Source organism: Solenopsis invicta, chromosome 13 (genome assembly GCF_016802725.1).
Source record: "Solenopsis invicta isolate M01_SB chromosome 13, UNIL_Sinv_3.0, whole genome shotgun sequence".
NCBI lineage: Eukaryota > Metazoa > Arthropoda > Insecta > Hymenoptera > Formicidae > Solenopsis > Solenopsis invicta.
The window spans coordinates 12073056-12096787 of record NC_052676.1 but is presented as its reverse complement, the minus strand read 5'-3'; the positions used below and the strand labels follow the sequence as shown (position 1 = coordinate 12096787).

Here is a 23732-nt window from a genome sequence, read left to right as displayed (position 1 = left end):
TGGCAACATCTTCAACAGATGATTCACCAATAATTGGAGCACCTTTTATCCAAATTAACAGATGAAAGTGTTGGATGCCTCTGCCTTGATATTCTCACCGCCAAAAGTAATGTGTAACTTCTCCGATCGGATGATCTTCGGAACAAATAAAATCAAGCATCGCCCGAAATTTATTATCGAGAAATCTCGATGTTGACACGGGATCTCTGGCAACGAGAACACTGATACAAGACGAATCATTATGCCATCCATTTACTTCACGAATATATTCACCTAAATCATTCCACTCCCATTCGCCAGGACTCAATGTTACAAACCATGTCGCTGGTCCGTAATGTTGTACCATACAATTTAAATCACTTCGTGGTTTACGCCAGTATTGTTCCGTATTTCTCAGAGTGGAGAATATCGTGCTCAAGTTAGATTCTAATAATTCTTTGTGCATTGCTTCTAAATATTGCACAGCCGTATGCTGATCTCGCAAATTAGTTACATTGAGTTTATGGTAAATACCACGACTCAATTGACGATTATTTGCGTTATTTAATAAATAAAATAAATACTGTTGATTTAATCTGTATCGAGGATGTTTAGATGTCAAACGACATTTAATAAATTCGTGATCATGAAGTTTAATCTGTCTAGTTTCATGTTGTCCATTAACACCAAAAGGATATAAATCTGGAAAACACAACAGATCTAAAGATTTTTCACGATTATCCAAGGGTGAATCTTCAATTTTTAACATTTGATATAACGCAGCAGCACTTTTCTTTTCATACAAAGGGTGAATAGTATACTGCTCGTAATAACCATCATTGTTATCAGAAACCTGAGTTAACATTGCTTTACCCTGATTATTTACAACAGTATTTACTTCCGCATTATTTTCTGCTTCTTGTGTTTCAATTTTTGGATTTAATATATTATCGCCATCCGAAAGAGATTCACTATCATCTTCCATCTCTTTTATTTCAAAAAATTTTATATCTTTTTCTGAACATAATCCTTCGTATGTATGTGGCAGTATAATATGTTTGTACACAGGATTGTAACGTTTTAACCACGTTAAAGCATCGAATACTTTTTTAACATTTACCATTTCTTCCCAAATAACTTTGGATTTTGTCGGAATACCTCTGATTAAAATGTATATTTCAAAATTTTTATTTATTGGATCAGTATTCGAACATATTTTGTCCATTGTTTTTTGTAAAGGTAATGGTAAATGGAACGTTCTACCTTTTACTTTCTGTACCATTTGTCTAAGAGGCAACTTTTTATTATTCATGACAGTTCCCATTTTAACAACAGTTTGAAATGCCTTAGCTCTCTGTACAAGCATTTTTTCAAATGTGTTAAGAGATGATATTACTTCGGGAACATCTTGTATACATAGATTATTTAAAATACAATACGCAGGCATCAGTGCGTTACGAAATTTTCCTTCACAGTAATTACATATGTATTGCGCGTCAATATTCTGATTTCTTAAATGCGCCATTAAATCTCTCCAAACTGGAATATCTAATTGTGCTTTAACCTTGCTAATTTCAGAGACACTTCTTTCGTAACAAAGCCTCTCACATGAAGCACAAATATATCGAGGTGTATCCATTATACGTTTAGTCAACGCTTTAAATGCTTTATTATATTTAGAAATAATCTCATCATCACTCAAATGAATTGAAGTCTGATGATGTTTGTACACATTTACTTGTTCTTTTGACAAAGTTATAATTTCATTTAATGCATCTACGTCGGCAGAAGTTAAAGCGTTGTCAAGCTCTATCACCTTTCTATAGAATCCTGACATTTTATAAATTAAACGTCTAATATTTCTTACTTTTGGAAAATGAGGTGATAATAACTGAATGGGAAGAGACATCGCTTTGCAAAGAGTTGCATTCATGTAACAAGCGTGTGTATGACCTGACTTTTCAGTCGAAACGTTTACAATACACTTCTGATGAATCTTATTTAAGAATTGTGGTATTTTCTTTAAAGTACAATGTTCCATTTCTTCAAAAAATTTTTGATATCGATCAATTATACATGAATCAATTTGACAAAAAGTACTGCACGACCATGCTTTTTTTGCCCATGCTTTTTTTGCTTGTGCTTGACCTAAAGGTAATACATTTGTAACTTGACCCTCCACGTTTATTATCAAGGGTTCCGGTAAAGTTACCGTTGGAGTAAGTTTATTTGTAATAACTTGTCCCTTCACGTTTGTTATCTTTTGTTCCGATGAAGTTTCCGATGAATGAAGCCGCATATACAGTTTAGCGTACACAGAAAAATAATTTTCAGACGTAGCTGTATGTCTCGAAATACCACATAACGCACTTAACTTATCGTCAGTTGTTAAACAACCTTCAGCGACGAGAGTCAAATGCACTTTTGCTTTCTTTGTAAGTTTGCCTAATATTTTACGCATATCGGTAATATATCTATGTCTAATATGCATAGACGAACTTACAATGTTTTCAGCTTCCAACTGTCTTTCAATATGATTTTTAATATGTAATTTTTTAACAATATCTGTTATTATCACACATTTACGCATTTGTATATAATTTTTTGACCAAAACTTGTTATACTTTTTAATAATATTGGAACCAATATTTTTTTGTCAAAACTGGATTTTGACTTCTTTTTGTCGTAATAACGTTTATTGTACAACCACTTGCGATTAGAATATTTTATTTGTCTATCTCGTTCATGCTGAGAAGGTTTAGAATAACGTTGTCGCTTACTAAAAATAATAATAATAATAAAGACTGAGGGGGCGGTCCTCGGGTCGAAGATCCGCCTGCGGCACGCAGACTGTTGTCCATTGTGTCACCCTCCAGTCGTTTGCTGCCTATGGGAGCCCCGATTCCCTCCAGAAGAGACTCAGGTCCTTCATAGGCAGCCTGCTAATCTGCCCTGGCTCGGGAAATGCCGAGCCTAGTAGTTTTAGTCTCAGCCCCGCGTAGGCTGGACAGTCGCAAAGAATGTGGAGACTTGTCTCCTCTTCCTCCCCACAGGCCCTACACTCGGCCGTATCGGAACGGCCCAGCCTGCGCATGTGGTAATTGAGGGCTCCATGGCCAGTTAGTATTTGCACCACTAGCCTGGCGTCCCTTCTGCTCAAGAATCTTATGTCCCGAACTAGGTCCTCACTGGGTGTTTCCCCCAGCAGAGCCCCGGCCTGTCGACATTTGGTCCCCAGCTCATTTTTCCAGAACTCGACGTGCTCGTTCCGCAGCCAGGCCCGAAGCCTCTCCCTGCCAAGGCAGAAAGGGACCCCCAGCACCGGTCCCGGCCCGAACACCTCCATCCTTGATGCGGCCCTGGCGAGCCGATCGGCCTCTTCATTGCCCTCAATCCCCGAGTGACCGGGGACCCAGGTCACGATAACTTCTTTGTCCTTCGCCAGCTTCTCCAGTGCATTTCTGCAGTCCCAGACCAGCCGCGAGGTGTAAATCGGAGCTTCGAGTGCCTTGATGGCAGCTTGACTGTCCGAACATATTCTCACGCGCCCACCTGTCTCCTTCACTTCCAGGGCCAGTTGGGCACATCTCAGGATTGCCACGATCTCCGTCTGGAAAACCGTGGTGTATCCATCCAGGGGCAGGCTTTCTGCCACCCCCCTCTGTCGGCAAACAATGCCCGCGCCGGAGCTCGTACCCGTCTTGGAGCCATCTGTGAACCAGACGTCCCCGTCCCAAGCCTGAACCGATGCTCCGGGTTCAATCTCGTCCGCGAGCCCTGTGACCTGCACTTTAAAGCGCCTGTCTAGAGCCCGAACTGCTGGCATCCTGTCCTGCCTCATTCTGAAGATCGAGTCGGTCAGCACGCCGCTGGGGAACTTAGTATGCGCCGTCCCCTCTTTCCACTTCAGTTCACAGGCTAGTCGGTGTGCGGCGATCGCCGCCGCCTCCACCACCACCTGGTGAAGTGGTTCAATCCCGAGCATAATGCCCATGGCTGCCACCGGCGTAGTTCGCATTGCACCCAGGGCCCCTCTTAAAATCAGAGCCCTGATGTGCTCGAGCGCCGCCACCGCCGCTTTCTTCCGCGCCCTCGGCCACCACACGACTGCTGCGTAGGTAAGCCTGGGTCGAAGTATTGCAGTGTAGATCCAACAGACCATCCTGGGCTTCAGCCCCCACGTCTGGCCCACGATTCTCCTGCACATCCAGAAGTAAGAGCACAAACTCTTACAGCGGCTTTCAAGATGCTCCCTCCAGGACAGCTTCTTATCTAGGATCACTCCTAGATATTTCACTGACTCCGTTAGGATTAGCCTTGTACCTTCAAAGATGGGCCCCTTTATAGTGCCCACCTTATATTTGCGAGTGAAAACAACGAGCCCCGTTTTCAGCGGATTTACTGACAAACCGGTCCCCCTGCACCACCGCTCCACTGTTCCCAGTGCGTTCTGCATGAGCTCCAAGAGAGGCCCGAGAAAGGGTCCTCGCACTAGCAGAGCCACGTCGTCAGCGTAGCTCTGCACGAAGAAGCCCCTCTCACTCAGTCCCTCAAGCAGCCCATCCACCACCATGCACCATAGCAGAGGAGAGAGTACCCCGCCCTGGGGGCACCCCCTCTCCACCCATCCACTGACTCTCGTTGTTCCCAACGAGGCTACAACTCGCCGCCCTAGCATGCCCCGGATCCACTCTACAAGTTTCTCCGGCACACCCCTGTGCAGCGCTTCTCCACACACCACCTTATGCGGGGTGTTGTTAAAAGCACCCTCTATGTCTAGGAAGGTGCCCACCGCGTAACCGCCCATCTCCAGTTACTCCTCAATGAACGACACAGTCGCATGAAGAGCCGTCTCCGTGGAGTAGCCCATGCGGTACGCGTGCTGCGCGCAGTGCAAGGGACGCCGCAGGAGGACAACGTCCCTTACATACGCATCTACCAATTTCTCCAGAGTCTTCAGGAGAAACGAAGTCAGACTTATCGGTCTGAAGTCTTTAGCAGAGGAGTAGCTCACTCTTCCCGCTTTTGGGATGAATACCACTCTCGCTAGTTTCCAAGCGCTAGGCGTATGGCCCAGAGCCAAACAGGCCCTCAAAGTCCTTGTCAGAGGTCCCACGACCAGCTCCAGCCCCTCCTGTAGAAGAGCCGGAAATATTTGATCTGGCCCCGCCGACTTGAAGGGTTTGAAGGTGTTTAACGCCCATCTCACTTTTCCGGGCTTGACAATATTGGTCGCTAGTCCCCAGTCCGCCTTGCGAGCCCTGCGCGAGCCCACCGCATCATAGGCAAACAGTTCACCGTGCTCTCTGCGGAAGCCCGGAAAGCTGGCCTCCAGCAGATGCACCAGACATCGCTCCCCGGTCACCAATGTCCCATCGGGGAGACTAATGGAGTCCAGGACGGCGTCTGGATTTCTGGCTAGAATCCTGCATAGTCTTGCGGTCTCGGGCACGCCCTCTACCGACTCGCAGAACTCTTTCCAGCTCTTTTTCTTTGCCCTTACCACGGAGTCTCTGTAGTCTTTCTGGGCCCTTCTGTGAAGTTCCCAGTCCGACTGGCGGCCCGTGTTCCTGGCCCTATTCCAGGCCCTCCGAGCCGCATTTCTGAGCTCCTGCAGCTTGGGACTCCACCAGGAGTTGCCTCTGGAATTCTTGACCGCCCTTTCTGGGCAGTTCCTTTCATAGCTCTCCACCAGAGCCCTCTGCAGATGATCCACGCAGAGCTCCAGTTCCTTCTCGGTCCCGTGCCTCCTTGGGAAGCCCTCGAGATGGCATTTCAGGTCCGCCCGATAAGAGTCTCAATCGGTCCTTCTGGGGTCGCTGAACGTCGTCACCTCCCCTCTAGCCCAGGCCAGCTTGAAGGTGATTTGACTATGGTCTGACAGTGAAGGTTCGCGCGAGACCCTCCATCCGATCACGTCTCTCGATATGCACCTAGAACAGACAGTAAGGTCGAGAACCTCTCTCCTCACCGCCGTGCAAAAGGTGGGCTCGTTACCTCTGTTGAGAATCTCCAGGTCCGTCGACGCTAGAAATTCTAACAGCTTCCTACCTCTATCGTTGGTATCCGTGCTACCCCAGACCGTGTGGTGCGAGTTAGCATCGCAACCCACTATCAGGGGAAGCCGCTCCCTCTGGCAGTACTCTACCAGTCTGATCACCGGTTCCGGCGGCGGTGGGGCCCCCTCATCATGGGGAAAATACGCGGAGCACACCACCACCCTCCTCCTGCTTCCCAGGGAATCGGCGACATCGAGCTCGACCGCCACCACATCTCTGGAACATAAATGCGGGATTAGTCGAGCGTCAACGCCCTTCACCGCAACGCAGGCTCTGGGCTTTTCGGCTATTGGAGGCTTAAATAACCTCCCGCATGCTGCCACGCCACTGATGTGGCCCCGGACAAGCCAAGGCTCTTGTATCAGTGAGATGGCTGTGTGCACCGCAGCTTGTTTCCTTGACAGAATCGCCGAGGCCCCTTTGCTGTGGTGCAAGTTAATTTGAGTAAGGGTTACCCCGGGACGATCGAACTTTACGATTCGTCCATAGGGGGCCCCTTCTCGCCCTCCCTATCCCCACCTTGGGTCCCGCTCACCTTGAAGGTGACTTGGTCGAGCCCGAGGTAGGGCTTGAAGTCCAGCGCCTTCAGCTTGAGGACGCTGGACTCTGGAATCCTGACGACCAGGTTCCTACCATCCCTGGTAGCCCCTACGTTCTCAGCCATGATTTTCCAGCTCCCGGTGCTGAGCCCAGGATTCTGCCTCTCTAGCCGCTCCAGGACCGCGGCCGGTTCATCGGGAGACCCCGGGACCCAGACCACGGCCCTGTGCTGCCTTTGAAGCACCTCCGGGCCCACCACCTTGAGCTTGGCGTTTTCCCAGGGAGAGATGCCCCCCATCTGCTCAGCGAGCCAGACTAAGGACGCCTCATCCCTGCCTAAAACTACCGCGGCCCCTCCTCTAAGGAAGGTACGGCGGAAGCATGGAATGGGTCCTTCCCGGATCCCACTGATTGCCCTGCTGACGGCCAGCTTCAAAAGAGCCAGCCGCTCAGCAGTAATTTCCTCCTCGGGCTAACCCTCGGGGATGATAACCCTTGTTAAAGGGTCCGCCGCCTCGGCGTAGGTCCCAGTATGTTGAGCCCTATGCTTCTTAGCGGGTCCTTCCGCCGAAGGGGGAGTGTCTGTGGAGCCCTTCCGGCGTTTGCCGCCGGCGTGCCCTTCCCTCTCCCTCGGCGTTGCTACTAGGGAGGTCACGGTGCCCGAGGAGGTCCCGCACTGAGACCTTTCTCGTTCCCGTTTGGCCCTTCTTTTCTCCGCACCAGAGCGGTTCCTCTTGCCAAGAGAGCCCACCGCTGGCGCGAAGCTTTTCTCTAAGACGGTGGCGCTTTTGGAGCCCGGACGAGCCCCATCCGTACCCACCGCCTCCGCCTGTGTGCCGGAGCCGACGGCGGTGGCGCCTCCAGAGCCCAGATGAGCCCCGTCCGCAACCCCCTCCGCCGCCTCCGCACTGGAAGTCCCGCACTGCGAGCCCTCCATCTCCGTTACTACGTTCTTGAGTTGGTCAAAATCCATACAAGTCCCACGAGTAGCTAGGGAACAAAAGGTCCGCCCACACAGAGCCCCGCATGCGTAGGTAAGGCTATTACTCTGGGGTGTCGCCTGGTGCCCCAGAGGCATCGTTCAAGACACTGCTCCCTCAGTGCCACGCAGCCATCGCCACGATAGCTTACAGCTTGGCTTAGGGAACTGGTCCGCGGTAGCGGCCTTCCTGACCCCACGCAGGGTTTTACACCTGGGAGACCAGTTATAGCCGCCACTGACCGGAGGTACCCTAATCCCACACAGGATTTTATCCCTGGGGGACTCGGGCCCCTCCGGCCGTTCTCCTATCCGCCAACCGGAGACGCGCCCGGTAGGTAGCTCAACCCCCGGGAACGTTGTCGCTTATTAAGGCGACTTTTTTCTTTGTTGTCTTCGTATCGACGCCGCTGCTTAGCTTGATTATTTGTCAACTCTTTTTTATATCGATGTAGCTGCTTAGCTCGATTGTTTATTAAGTTTTTTTTATATCGGTGCAGCTGCTTAGCTCGATTGTTTGTTAAGTCTTTTTTATATCGATGCAGCTGCATAGCTCGATTAATTATTAAATCTTTTTGATATCTTTGCCGCCGCTTAGCTCGATTTTTTTCTATATCTTCTGCATATCGAAGCCGCTTTTTAGCGCGATTATCTAGATCCTGTTCCTGTAGACAACGTTTCTTTGCGCAATTATTTGGGACATTCTGAGATAAATAAATGTCACGAAGTTTCTTTAATCGAAACGATTTCTGTTGCTCTGTCTCACATTGACGCTGTATACGTTTAGCAAGGGCGTCAACCTCTCTTGCTCTTATTACTGCCAAGGGAACTACTTTTTGAAGAACGCCATGTTGTGAATCTTGGGGGAAATGCTCAATTACATTTGTTTCAAGAACTTTTAACAAATGTGGACGCATCAACTCATGTTCATAGCGTACTTTTTCAGGTTTAATGTTAAACAATAACGAAATTGCAAAAGCTATGGCAAAGACACCACAATCATTGCCGTTCGGTTGTTGTTGGACATTAGGAAATTTGACAGGATTTTTTTCAAAATCATACATTGGAAATAATCTTTCCAAAAATTGTTTATGTTGCTTATGCAATGTTTTGTTATTTAAAGAGTCATATATGAATATCTTTTTTCTATCATAAAAACTGCATACCCAATGTCCATCTGAACTGTGTAATATTTGTATATGTTTTTCGTCTTTTGATACAGCTGGTATTCTATCTGGTACTTGTATTAGCCACGTACCAACTGGTGTAAAATTCGAACAACTTTCTACAAGTTGATGGAAATGTTCCATATGTGTACAATTAAGCCATTCACCTTGTTCAATTATATTTCTTTCAGCAGGTGCCAAACTAATACAATCTTTTGTCTTTACTGAGTATTATTAAAAATAACATTATTTTCTACATCCGGTGCATAACGAAGTCGCTTTACAACGCAATAATTATCTATAGCCTCTATATGACATTTTCTTCCGCAATTATTTTCAACATTATTAAATTGGTTCTTAGAAGACTTCTTCTCAGACAAATAAATTGTACGTTCAACAAGAGCGTCAACGTCTCTTGCTTTTATTGGTGCTGTGAAAAGTACTTTTTGAGAAATGTCATAATATTGTGGATCTAGAGGAAAATACTCAATTACATTTCTTTCGAGAATTTTTAACAAATGTGAACGCATTAACGTATGTTCATAACGTACTTCTTCAGGTTTAATGTTAAATAATAATGAAACTGCAAAAGCTATGGCAAAGAGACCACAATCATTGCAGTTCGGTTGTTGTTGCACATTAGGAAATTTTACAGGATTGTTTTCGAAATCATACGTTGGAAATAATCTTTCCAAAAATTGCTTATGTTGTTTGTGCAATGGTTTATTATTTAAAGAATCATATATAAATATATTCTTTCTATCGTAAAAACTACATACCCAATGTCCATCTAATGAACTTGACGAACTATGTAATATTTGTATATGTTTTGTATCTTTTGACACAGGTTGTATTGTATCTAATAATTGTATTCGGAATGTTTCAACAGGTCTATAGTCCGAATAATTTGCTAAAAGTCGATGAAAATGATCTATATGACTGTCCGTAAGCCATTCACCTCGGATAATTATATCTTTATCGGCAGGCATTAAAGTAATATTTCTTGTTTTCACAGACATTTTATTAAAAATGGTCTTGTGTTGGCGCACAGCAGCCAATTTTTAAAAGCACACTATAGCCTTGTATCAGCGCACGGCAGCCGATTTTTATAGGCGCAAAATAACCTTGTATCAGCGCACAACAGCCGATTTTCAGAAGCACACTATAGCCTTGTATCAGCGCACAGCAGCCGATTTTTAGAGGCGCACAATAGTAGCTTAGTATCAGCGCACAGCAGCCGATTTTCAGCACACTATAGCCTTGTATCAGCGCACAGCAGCCAATTTTTCGAGGCGCACAATAGTAGCTTAGTATCAGCGCACAGCAGCCGATTTTCAGAAGCACACTATAGCCTTGTATCAGCGCACAGCAGCCGATCTTTCGAGATGCACAATAGTACCTTAGCATCAGCGCACAGCAGCCGATTTTTAGAGAGGCACGATAATAATCTTTTATCAGTCGGAGTACAGCCGCCGATTTTTAAAAACGCACAACAATATAACTATATCCTTGACACCTTTTTAAGAATGAGAAAGAAATTTAAAAACGCACAACTATATCCTTGACAGTTTTTTAAAAATAAGAAATAGAAAAAAAAAAGAGAAAAGAGAATAAATACTTACCTATCAGTGTAGAAATCTAAAACAACTTACCTATCAGTGTAGAAATCTAAAACAATTATTTTAATTATATTATTGATGTACAGGTTTATTTAAAATTTACATATATAATATATAAAACGAAGCAATAACTATTAAGGCTCCTGTCTACTCGCCGTGGCCATATTGAAGACGTGACGTCAGAAGCGTGAAATAGCGTGAAATGAAAAGTAATTTTGTCCGACGTACTATTTGTAAATAAAGACAATTTGGATGGATAAAACAGACTAATCAGATGGCTTTAAAATACTTGTAAAAATGGGTAAAGACTATCCTTTTTCATCTAACTGTCAGTAAATAGTCGTAAAAAGCATGTAAAGCTTATATTCAGACAGGAAAACACACGGATAGCTATTAAAACAAGTTAAAAATGCGTTTTTATGTATAAAATTTAAAGAAACTTTACTTGCGGTCTATTTTTATTAATACGAATTTGATAAATACGAGACAAGTCATTTTCACAATGAAACATAATAACAAAATGACATGCACGACAACATATATATATCATTATCATTCTGTCACGTTTCACGCCTATTAGTTTTAATTTTGTCCGCGACGGAATGTCGCTACCGTCAACGCGAAGTTCTCGGCTGAGATGCCAGAAGCCTTAAAGTAAGATTGGTATTTTTTAGTAAATATAAAAAAATTGGCGCAAGACGCGACCGCACCTCTTGATAAAATTTTTGACATCACATTCGTAATAATCAGCAACCTTAAAAACCTCTAGAGATAGATTTTAAACTAAATTAGGCAAAATTTTATGCAACAAATTTATAAATAAATATATAATTTTTTTAATGTTCTCAAATTCTTAATTAAATCCTTGATTCAATCAAAACAGCAGTGTAATCCAATCAATCAATAAATCAAAGACACAAATTATTTTATATTTTCATAGAACATTATTAATTTTTTTTATCACATCAACTTTTCATAGAAGTGAGACTTATAGCTTAAAAAATCTCTCCAGCACATGCTCTCACGACTCGAGTTCTCCGAATCTTCTGCATTTTTTTCTTCTACTCCTTCCCAGTATCTCCCCTCTCTTAGCTCGTTCCCCAGCCTAAATCTCGCTCTTATCATTCTTTCATCTTTTCTTTTATTTAAATGTTCTTACTACTTTCGACCTTTATTTTATTATATATCCTGTTATAAACTTTCTTACATCTGTATTGCTTTATCCTCTTTCCTTTATTCTTCCTTTATCACTATCCCTCTTTTTCTTCTTCTCTAAATTTTTTTCTGTTCTACCGCAAATCCTCTTTCCTCAAAGAATCTTTTTCTTCTTTCTTTCCACCTTGATCTTTCTCTCAACTTTCCTTTTCTTATCTCTATTAGACATCTTCTCGCTAACTCACTCCCGCTTCCATGTATCAATTTTTCTCGTCCCATTTAATTTCCTCTCTTAACATGTACCTTGGTGTTCTCCAATTTAGTCCTAGTGTTTATCTTATGTATTTTTCTTATATCTTTTTCACCACCTTTTCCCTCTCTTCCCAACCCCATATCTCCTTCCCATATAGCATTATACTTTCTTTATCTCTTTCTCCTTCTTTTCTGAATCCTCATTTTATACTTCCTTCACCTCTTCCTCCTTCTTTTCTGAATCCTCATTATTTTACTTTCGTTCACACTGACTGTCAACTTCTTCCTTTCCATATATTTTCTTATTCTTATCATTTTTCTCATCTTCCCTTTTTCTTTTGCCAACAGTACTACATCATCCTTTAATATGTTATAAATATATTATGGACAACTATTTCGTAAATCATACATTTATTGTTTTAACTTTGTATAACTCGAAAAGTGTACAACTGAATAAAAGTTAAATCGAAAGTAAAAAGACCTTATAACAATTGTCAGTTATTACGTACTAGCATATTAGCATCACTAAAAAAACGGCAGGCTACTAAATGAATAAGCCCATAAGCAATTGTTAGAATAACGTCATCTAATAATAACGAAGATAATAGGGGTAGCCATATTGTTGACAGTAGCCATAATACCCTCTACTCCTCTATTAAAAGCATTGAACTATACTTTAACTGGAATGGGCACTGCCATATAACGTCCGTAAGCGGAAAACGTGATAGAAATAGCATGATGCAAGGGGCCACCTCTTTTTTTCTAAGCGTCCTCTGCGCATGCGTCAGCATTCACCTTACATTCCTACTCAAAAGTTAAATTTCTTTTTTGTTTTCATGTTAATACAGCATGTAACGGAATTCGTGGAAACAAGGAAGAAATTAACTTTTACTTAAAAAGTTACTTAAAAACTTAAAAAAATATAATACAATTTTGCTTTTGTGTTATTTATGTATGTCACTCAAGTCACTCGTTTATCTATTCTCATGTGCCGGTACTGCAAAACTTTCTAACGTGACTGTACTGACAAAGAGAGATGGCCCTTCGAAATGGCTCTCTCTCTCTCGTCACGTTTTCTGGCGACTAGTGCCCATTCCAGTTAGAGTATAGTTCAATGATTAAAAGAAATTTATGTAAAGTTGCATGCAACAAGATCAGTTCTGTAAATATAAAAAATACTGTAATATATGATTTTTTAACATAAAATTGAGTAAAAATATTGATTTTTAAAGTAAAAAATTACATATGAAATTATTAAACCCGTACGTCCTTTGGATATAAAGAAGACATGTGTAGAAATTAGATCGACATAATTTCCAAATATATATAATGAATGCAATTATGATTAATGCATTAATGTATCTATCTATATTCTTATAATGTATCTATCTATATTCTTATAATTGAATCTGCACCGATCGCAGTCAGATAATATAATACATATACATAACATAACGGGACGTCCAAAGTACATCCTTCGAACATCCTGCGGACGGCCGAAATACAGAAACATAAACAGGATATTTCAGGACATAAATCAGCTGTTCGAAGGACGTCCATGTGTTGTGTGGGATACTATGTGACACTTTATAGTATGTACTTAATAAAATTTTGCAAGAGATCTGTACGAGATTTTTAAATAGACTACTTCATAATTTTAAGCTTTTTTTCTAAAAAAAATTAATCTGTTTTAATTAAATTTATATTTACACATATGCTGTTTCAGACACACGTTATATAAAGTATTATGATAGTCTAAAAAAATATGACTCACCTCAGATTGATGTTCACACAATGTACAGGACACAAAAGTGTCACTCTAACCTGCGAACCGAAATTTTAATTGATAACTGTTCAAATTAGGAATAGATAAAAATATTACATAAAGAAACGCAATCTTCTTTCTTAACCTTACCTCCAATATCGATGAAATATAATTGACCTTTCCTTTTGGTCTCTGGTCTGGATTAGTCTTCACACGAAATCACAATTTCACGTTACCGTTAAGCGGGAAACACACACTGTGCTTCCTCTTTAATCGGATATAGTAACATCCATAGTTACAATTGGTACTAACCAATCATAGTTATTTCATTCTTCGGAGAAAACTTGTGATTGGCTAGTTTAAGGTACATAAGAATGACCGTGTAATCCATGATGATGGCCACACTGGCCACAGTCGTGATTGCCGATTTGACAGATTATCTAACCTCAAAAGTCATCAACAACAATATCCCGCTTCGCGAAGCAGAGTGACACTTTTCCTGCTACATTCGTCCGTTTCGTATAAAAACGCGTCGAATCAGCCTGATTTCATCAATATCGAAGGTAAGTCACACATCAATCAATAATTTATCTGTATTTAACAATACATATTTTGCTTGCACTACTTCTCCTACAATATGATAAATATTATAAACATATACTATGTGAGATTTTTCTTTCTGACTAAAAATTTGTTTTAATTATAAACAATTACAAATAATATAATAATTCTTGATTATAAATAACATTTTGATTGTACATAATTTGATTGCTTCAATGATGAGTGTCTGTTCTTGTCTGTTGCAGTGTTGTGTTTAATTAATCTATCATCTACTACTTGCACCGCCATTCGATCCCAACACCTGAGCAGTATCCTTCACGCATTTTGTTTATGATGGGAGTACACATACGAGTGATAGCATTCAATTCAATATCAATATTATAACTTAGCGGGCTATAAGTGTAATTGATGACTTCTATATATTATGAATTTTGTTGCAGCGACACTGGAAAGTTGATCTTCAAGCCCACACAACCCTCTCATCCATGAGATTTAGAGTATTCGCAACCTCTTGATATTTTGAAAACTTTGAGTTCTAGTAAGTTGTGCACATGTGAGCAAAAAATTGAATATTTTTAAATGAGCAGTTTATAAAACTGAAGAATATTACTGTTGTTATAGAAAGATAGAAATAGAGGATTGTAGAAAATTAGAAAATGCTATCTAATGATAACGTTGAATTTTTTATAATAAAAATTTATGGGTTTTTGATATAAACATGTATATATATCACATAGTTTTTACATATATGTCCAAGTATCTAGATGAGTCACTACTCATATCAATTTTGCAGCAAAAGAATTTGGAGGATGGATGTAACGAGAAATTGAAGGCACACCTAACAGAACAGATGTATGAAAATCTTGGAATGGTAATGGTTTTTACAATGGTCAGTGCAGCTCAAGAATGGCTGAACGTACAGTGGCACAAGATAAACCTGAGGAGAGAGGAGACTGCGGCACAAAAACTGAAGGAGGAAAAGGATGGAGAAGGGGTAAGACTAGTTTTCCTCATTGTTCTTTTGAGATTTAAAGACTCTAATAAGTAATTACATAAAATACAGTCTGTTATGTAGATATCACATTTCTAAAATAAGAAAAACGATGAAATTAGATTTCTCTTTAATTTTACTTTTCCAGAAAATTAGGAACACTTAGTATCTTATTATCACAGTTACTTTTTTATTTGTGTTTAAAATTTTATTTGTGATTAAATTATTGAATTTATTTGTGTCTAGAATATTGAAAACACGGGCTAAGACATTCGAAATATATTCATTCACACAGACGACAATGGTTTTATAGACTACTTGAGAGAACTCTCGTAACTGTCGAATCTTTTCCAAGCTGGAAAGAGAACTTTGATGAAGAAATGGGCTACACAAAACGGAAAGAATTAGCGGATAGCGAGGGCAAAAAGTTAACAGGCAGGGTATTATTTTTTATTTTACATAAAACTATTGTTTCTTTTAAATTTTATTAATAACAAAATCAATATTTATCAATATTATAAAGATATAACAAATTGTTTTTATTGGTAAATTTTTTCATTGAAAGAAATATATGAAGATATATACAGATGTAAAGAAAAAGTAACAAGACTTCTTTTTATTTGTTGAAAGCTGGAGAACTTTTTAAAATCTGACTTTTATTCTATCTATAAGATATTCTATATTGATATTTTGCGTATCAACTTTGGTGACATAGGTGATGCTGTAAAAGTAGAATGAGACAGTTTGGTCCAAAACCTAGACGATGATGAGGACTATCCAGACGATGATGAGGACGACCCAGACTATGATTCAAATATCTCGGATGATAGTGCCTAAACAAGCTTGATTCAGTAGCCATCAAAGTGATACGTGGAACAAATTAAATTTAAGGAATTTACTGAATTATTACAAAGGGAAAAAGAAAAATGAGTAAAATGTATATCGCATTCTCGCGAAAAAAGTAATGATAAAGATGGAAAATAATTCTTGTTTAGGGAGGAAAGAAAATTGTATTGTTTCTTATATTTTTTATATGTTATCTATATGTTATTTATATGTTAATTATCTATATGTTATTTATATGTTAATTTTATTGTTTCTATGTTTCTTATATGTTATCTTATATTTTTCGGCAATGCCGATTATGCGGTCGCATATCTGAGATTTAAACTTATTAAAAAATGTTAGGATAGGTTAGGTTAAAGAAAGTTAAAAAATACATTTTATATATTTATTTTTATTGATATTTTAATATTTTTAATAATAATTATAAACATTAACAACTTTTTGGCCCCTACGCCCTCCTCCACCCCATCCTCTTCCACCCCGTCCTCTACCGCCCCATCCTCTTCCGCCCCGTCCTCTTCCGCCCCGTCGCCCAGCTTTCTTCCGGCGAGCTGTAAGAATTTTTTATATTACGGTAAATAATTTATAAAATTTAATTTAATATTATAAGACTATATATATAATAATCTATAACCTACGTTTGGTTTCTGCGGCCGATGGTGCGGCCGGCGGTGCAGCTGGTCGGTGCAGCCGGTGGTGCGGCCAAAGGTGCGACCAAAGGTGCGGCCAGTGGTGCGGTTGGCGGTGCGGCCGTTGGTGCGGCCGGCGGTGCGGCCGAAGGTGCGGCCAGCGGTGCGGCCGATGGTGCGGCAGGCGGTGCGGCCGGTGGTGCGGCCGGAGTTGCGGCCGGTGGTGCAGTTGGCGGTGCGGCTGGCGGTGCGGCCGGCAGTTCTTCATCAGTTTCTATCAAATCTTGTGCAGCCCTCATAGCTGCTTTATACATTTGGTCGTTGGACGAAATGTCTGACATCTGTAAAAAATGTATTTATTATTTGTTATAAATTATCGCTTTTATTTGTAAAGCGAGGTAAAAAACTTACGCCTATATTAGAAGTTGGTGAACATTCGCACGATTTGATTGACATGTACAATACAACATCAACCAGAGGCGCGGTTACATTTATTTAAAATCGATTCGCGAGTCGAGCGCCTCCTGAGATCATCGATCGATTGACAATCATGACCGTGGTGGGGATAGAAAGATAGATAAGGGGGAAGCCCACTCTTGCATAGCTGCACAACCATATGCATAAGTATATTGATTGGTCCGTTAGGACATGCATAATGAATTGGACCAATCAATTTTCTTACGCTTATGGTTATGCAGCTATGCAAGAGTTATTACTATTACTACGTTTACACGGTCCGATTTACGTCGAATGGCCTAAGCAGAATAGTTGACTTTTGTGATTGACCAGTTTCATAACATTGATGTTATAACTTCGGCGTAAAGGTTGATTTATACAGGCCATAACCGCTATAACTCATTATGCCGGAATCTATAAGAAATTGACCAATCATAGTCGATTATTCTTCTAAAAATCGATTATGATTGGTCAATTTCTTACAAATTCCGGCATAATTTGTTATAGCGGTTACGGCCTGCATAATAGACTTTCTACAATAAGCTATTAGTCGGTATCATAAGTCATAAGCCATAAGAATTGCTCAATCACAGTCGAATATTCTCTTCATATTTGACTGTGATTGGTAAATTTTAATGGCTTATGAGTTATGATATCGACTAATAGCTTATTGTAGATAGCCTACAAACCAACATTTACGCCGAAGTTATAACATCAATGTTATGAAACTGGTCAATCACAAAAGTCAACTATTCTGCTTAGGCCCTTCGACGTAAATCGGACCGTGTAAACGTAGTAATAACTCTTGCATAGCTGCATAACTATAAGCGTAAGAAAATTGATTGGTCCAATTCATTATGCATGTCCTAACGGACCAATCAATATACTTCTGCATATGGTTGTGCAGCTATGCAAGAGTGGGCCTCCCCCATATCTATATTTCTATCCCCACCACGGTCATGATTGTCAATCGATCGATGATCTCAGGAGGCGCTCGACTCGCGAATCGATTTTAAATAAATGTAACCGCGCCTCTCGTTGATGTTGTATTGTACATGACAATCAAATCGTGCGAAAATTCACCAACTTCTAATATAGGCGTAAGTTTTTCACCTCGCTTTACAAATAAAAGCGATAATTTATAATAAATAATAAATACATTTTTTACAGATGTCAGACATTTCGTCTAACGACCAAATGTATAAAGCAGCTATGAGGGCTGCACAAGATTTGATAGAAACTGATGAAGAACTGCCGGCTGCACCGCCAGCCGCACCGCCAACTGCACCACCGGCCGCACCTCCGGCCGCAACACCGGCCGTACCACCGGCCGCACCTCCGGCCGCAACACCGGCCGTACCACCGGCCGCACCTCCGGCCGCACCACCGGCCGCACCGCCGGCCGCACCTTCGGCCGCACCGCCGGCCGCACCTTCGGCCGCACCTTCGGCCGCACCGCCGGCCGCACCACCGGCCGCACCGCCGGCCGCACCTTTGGCCGCACCACTGGCCGCACCACCAACCGCACCACCGGCCGCACCTTTAGTCGCACCTTTGACCGCACCGCCGGCAGCACCACCAGCTGCACCGCCGGCCGCACCGCCAGCCGCACCATCGGCCGCAGAAACCAAACGTAGGTTATAGATTATTATATATATAGTCTTATACTATTAAATTAAATTTTATAAATTATTTACCGTAATATAAAAAATTCTTACAGCTCGCTGGAAGAAAGCAGGGCGACGGGGCGGAAGAGGACGGGGCGGAAGAGGATGGGGCGGTAGAGGACGGGGTGGAAGAGGATGGGGTGGAGGAGGGCGTAGGGGCCAAAAAGTTGTTAATGTTTATAATTATTATTAAAAATATTAAAATATCAATAAAAATAAATATATAAAATATATTTTTTAACTTTCTTTAACCTAACCTATCCTAACATTTTTAATAAGTTTAAATCTCAGAAATGCGACCGCATAATCGGCATTGCCGAAAAATATAAGATAACATATAAGAAACATAGGAAACAATAAAATTAACATATAAATAACATATAGATAATTAACATATAAATAACATATAGATAACATATAAAAAATATAAGAAACAATACAATTTTCTTTCCTCCCTAAACAAGAATTATTTTCCATCTTTATCATTATTTTTTTCGCGAGAATGCGATATACATTTTACTCATTTTTCTTTTTCCCTTTGTAATAACTCAGTAAATTCCTTAAATTTAATTTGTTCCACGTATCACTTTGATGGCTACTGAATCAAGCTTGTTTAGGCACTATCATCCGAGATATTTGAATCATAGTCTGGGTCGTCCTCATCATCGTCTGGATCGTCCTCATCATCGTCTAGGTTTTGGACCAAACTGTCTCATTCTACTTTTACAGCATCACCTATGTCACCAAAGTTGATACGCAAAATATCAATATAGAATATCTTATAGATAGAATAAAAGTCAGATTTTAAAAAGTTCTCCAGCTTTCAACAAATAAAAAGAAGTCTTGTTACTTTTTCTTTACATCTGTATATATCTTCATATATTTCTTTCAATGAAAAAATTTACCAATAAAAACAATTTGTTATATCTTTATAATATTGATAAATATTGATTTTGTTATTAATAAAATTTAAAAGAAACAATAGTTCTATGTAAAATAAAAAATAATACCCTGCCTGTTAACTTTTTGCCCTCGCTATCCGCTAATTCTTTCCGTTTTGTGTAGCCCATTTCTTCATCAAAGTTCTCTTTCCAGCTTGGAAAAGATTCGACAGTTACGAGAGTTCTCTCAAGTAGTCTATAAAACCATTGTCGTCTGTGTGAATGAATATATTTCGAATGTCTTAGCCCGTGTTTTCAATATTCTAGACACAAATAAATTCAATATTTTAAACACAAATAAAATTTTAAACACAAATAAAAAAGTAACTGTGATAATAAGATACTAAGTGTTCCTAATTTTCTGGAAAAGTAAAATTAAAGAGAAATCTAATTTCATCGTTTTTCTTATTTTAGAAATGTGATATCTACATAACAGACTGTATTTTATGTAATTACTTATTAGAGTCTTTAAATCTCAAAAGAACAATGAGGAAAACTAGTCTTACCCCTTCTCCATCCTTTTCCTCCTTCAGTTTTTGTGCCGCAGTCTCCTCTCTCCTCAGGTTTATCTTGTGCCACTGTACGTTCAGCCATTCTTGAGCTGCACTGACCATTGTAAAAACCATTACCATTCCAAGATTTTCATACATCTGTTCTGTTAGATGTGCCTTCAATTTCTCGTTACATCCATCCTCCAAATTCTTTTGCTGCAAAATTGATATGAGTAGTGACTCATCTAGATACTTGGACATATATGTAAAAACTATGTGATATATATACATGTTTATATCAAAAACCCATAAATTTTTATTATAAAAAATTCAACGTTATCATTAGATAGCATTTTCTAATTTTCTACAATCCTCTATTTCTATCTTTCTATAACAACAGTAATATTCTTCAGTTTTATAAACTGGTCATTTAAAAAAATTCAATTTTTTGCTTCTTGACAAATGAAATAATTTTTACAAATTCGATGTTGATGCTCAACGAATCTTTTTTTTATTACACAAAAGTAATGCACATTAATTATATATATTTTTTCAGTTATACTCTGTAAATTGAATTTTTATTAATCGTAAGAGCTTTAAAAAATTCACAAAATATTGTAATATTCAGACAATTATATAAATCAAATATTTTATATATATTATAAAAAGATCACATGTGCACAACTTAATAGAACTCAAAGTTTTCAAAATATCAAGAGGTTGCAAATACTCTAAATCTCATGGGGATAAGAGGGTTGTGTGGGCTTGAAGATCAACTTTCCAGTGTCGCTGCAACAAAATTCATAATATATAGAAGTCATCAATCACACTTATAGCCCGCTAAGTTATAATATTGATATTGAATTGAATGCTATCACTCGTATGTGTACTCCCATCATAAACAAAATGCGTGAAGGATACTGCTCAGGTGTTGGGATCGAATGGTGGTGCAAGTAGTAGATGATAAATTAATTAAACACAACAACACTGCAACAGACAAGAACAAACACTCATCATTGAAGCAATCAAATTATGTACAATCAAAATGTTATTTATAATCAAGAATTATTATATTATTTGTAATTGTTTATAATTAAACAGATTTTTAGTCAGAAAGGAAAATCTCACATAGTATATGTTTATGATTATGATATTTATCATATTGTAGGACAAGTAATGCAAGCAAAATATATATTGTTAAATACAGATAAATTATCTATTGATGTGTGACTTTCCTTCGATATTGATGAATTCAGGCTGATTCGACGCGTTTTAATACGAAACGGACGAATGTAGCAGGAAAAGTGTCGCTCTGCTTCGCGAAGCGAGATATTGTTGTTGATGACTTTTGAGATTAGATAATCTGTCAAATCGGCAATCATGAATGCGGTCATACGATATAAATGCATCACATCACATGAGATGCGCATGACGTGCATAATGCATTATATATCCTCGTTTAACGTTAGTTAGTTGAAAAACAACAAGGATAAATGATGCATCGCATGTTATGTTATGCGTGAATCGCATGTTATGTTATGCATGAAAAAGAACGCACCCATAATCACATAAAACGGCTATAATGAGCACCACTCCGTGTCGAAAACGTATACAAGTTTCTCTTAGCGACGATCGGCAAAAAGAAAATGTCTGCCCCGCAAACCGAGATATATTGCCGATTCAGTTCAGGTTACAGGTTAGGAAAGCCATGATATCACGGCAATCATTGTCGCGACACTCGCGGCCATCGTGATGCATCACATGGTTGCATGCGGGCTGATATAGTGTAGAGTCCCTAGAAGTAGAGAGTCTGGACATCTGCCCCTAAAATGTCGGTGATGAATATGTCAGTGTATGTACATAACATATATATATACATATGTATACCTTATGTGTGTGTATGTTTATCATTGTGTGCACATAAACGTATTGTATGCTGTTATCGCATTGGCTAAAGAGGATTAAATAAGGATCTGTATTGGTGCTGCCATTTTAGGTGCAGTCCAATCACGTGGAACCCCGAAATGTCCAGATTCTCCACTTCTAGGGACTCTAATATAGTGTAGTAACGAGCGCCACTCGTTACTCGTGTCGAAAATATGTACTGGACAAGATTCGCTTGGCGACGATAATAATAATGACGTATCTTAAATGTAAATCGTCGAGATTTGGACTTTGCGTCGCGATATCTCCGCTCGTAGGGCACGAAGAGAAAAAATAAAAACACTTTTATTATGCAATTTTCCCCAAGCTATCGATTGAGACTACTCGGAACTTGATCGGTTCAGCCGTTACTGAGATCTGATAATCTCATTATGCTTGAACTCGCTGACTCGCGTAAAAGAGGCGTTGGTCTTTCTCGCTGACGCTGACGCTGACGCTGACGCTGATGATGACGCTGACGCTGATGATGGAAAAAAAAAAAAAAAATACCGCGAGACGCGACCGCGCCTCCTGATTGAGAAACAGCGAAAGAAGAAAAACAATTGCATATCAGCGCGCAGCAGGAGTAAGTGCGCGCTATAAAAATACAAGCAAAGTATAATAGTGAACTTGTAAACATTATTTCCTTTTTTTTAGTATAATATTACCATTAAATGCATTTAAGGAATGGATAGATATGTGTAATCTTTTGACAAGGCGTGAAAATTTGTTTTGCATTAATTTTGTTATATAATAAAACCACCTTTTATGTAGTTACTATCTGCCGTAAAAGATGCCATCGTCAGACATTATAATATTAAACATACACACAAGTGAGTATTCAAAATATATGGACAAGAAGATATTCGATTTGATTGAGGAATTTTAAAATAAATTCATCAAAAAGTTTTTAGTTTCTACAAATATAAGGTTCGAATCCTTATGTCGATAATGCTACATCTTCAGTAGAAGCTCTTACAGCGTCGTACGTAATTTTTTTTTAGTACGTAAGTTAATTTTGAATTTAATTGTTAAAATTTTAAGCCGTTCACTAAAGGGAAATTTGTAAAGAAATGCCTTATCATAGCAATAGAGTCGTTCAAAAATTTTTTAACTATTGAAAAAATGAGCAACATTTCATTAAGTGACAAAATTGTAAAATCAAGAATCGATGAGAGCTTTTTCTTTAGAAAAAAAATTAAAATTTTTATTAGCATCGTATTCTTTTCCCGCGTTAAAGATGATGCATGTCCTAGAAACGACTTAGAAGATCAAATTAATTTTTAAGAAAATTAGTTAATTCTCTTGTTCTCGTGTTTAATTAAATGTTTTACATTAAAATATTTTATTCTTGAAACGTATATTCTATAATCTTCTTAGATATTTTTGTAGTCAAATAGACATACGAGAAAAACGACTTTAAAAAACGCATCTGCAATAGTACTTCAAAGGTGATGCGAAAAACTTATCTTAATTCTAATTATCGTACATTATTGTCATTTATATTTTTGCAAAAATATATAACAGAAAATGTAAATAACAGATTTTTATAAATAAAATTTTCTATAAATAACAGAAAATTTTATTTATAAAAATTATGTAAAAAGAAAAATTTTTTACGACAAATTTCTCGAATGCTACGCAACCAGCGTATTTTTCACTCAGAGACGCTCCTGATGCAGAGCGCCAGCCGCGCAATCGTCGGCTCGATCG

At 39.5% G+C, this 23732-nt stretch overlaps 5 protein-coding genes across 5 annotated transcripts; 2 read left to right on the top strand and 3 right to left on the bottom strand.

The window, feature by feature from the left end:
- Nucleotides 1-4792: 4792 nt before the first annotated feature.
- On the bottom strand, nt 4793-6876 carry LOC120359332. Its single transcript, XM_039456468.1, has 3 exons — nt 6515-6876; nt 5951-6461; nt 4793-5740 (listed from the first exon to the last, which is right to left on the bottom strand). Exons 1-3 carry the CDS (start codon nt 6874-6876, stop codon nt 4793-4795), a joined length of 1821 nt encoding a protein of 606 aa, XP_039312402.1.
- Nucleotides 6877-14654: 7778 nt separating this feature from the next.
- Nucleotides 14655-15232, top strand: LOC120359331 (RWD domain-containing protein 1-like). Its single transcript, XM_039456467.1, has 2 exons — nt 14655-14661; nt 14813-15232. Exons 1-2 carry the CDS (start codon nt 14655-14657, stop codon nt 15121-15123), a joined length of 318 nt encoding a protein of 105 aa, XP_039312401.1. The 3' UTR covers nt 15124-15232.
- A 1314-nt stretch (nt 15233-16546) lies between these two features.
- On the bottom strand, nt 16547-17929 carry LOC113006090 (atherin-like). The gene is made up of 2 exons (XM_039456466.1): nt 17885-17929; nt 16547-16882 (listed from the first exon to the last, which is right to left on the bottom strand). Exons 1-2 carry the CDS (start codon nt 17927-17929, stop codon nt 16547-16549), a joined length of 381 nt encoding a protein of 126 aa, XP_039312400.1.
- Nucleotides 17930-18052: 123 nt separating this feature from the next.
- Nucleotides 18053-18641, top strand: LOC120359330 (transcriptional regulatory protein AlgP-like). Its single transcript, XM_039456464.1, has 2 exons — nt 18053-18097; nt 18168-18641. The coding sequence occupies exons 1-2, from the start codon at nt 18053-18055 to the stop codon at nt 18639-18641; spliced, it is 519 nt and encodes a 172-aa protein (XP_039312398.1).
- A 1048-nt stretch (nt 18642-19689) lies between these two features.
- On the bottom strand, nt 19690-20357 carry LOC120359329 (RWD domain-containing protein 1-like). The gene is made up of 2 exons (XM_039456463.1): nt 20112-20357; nt 19690-19868 (listed from the first exon to the last, which is right to left on the bottom strand). Exons 1-2 carry the CDS (start codon nt 20355-20357, stop codon nt 19848-19850), a joined length of 267 nt encoding a protein of 88 aa, XP_039312397.1. The 3' UTR covers nt 19690-19847.
- Nucleotides 20358-23732: the final 3375 nt, after the last annotated feature.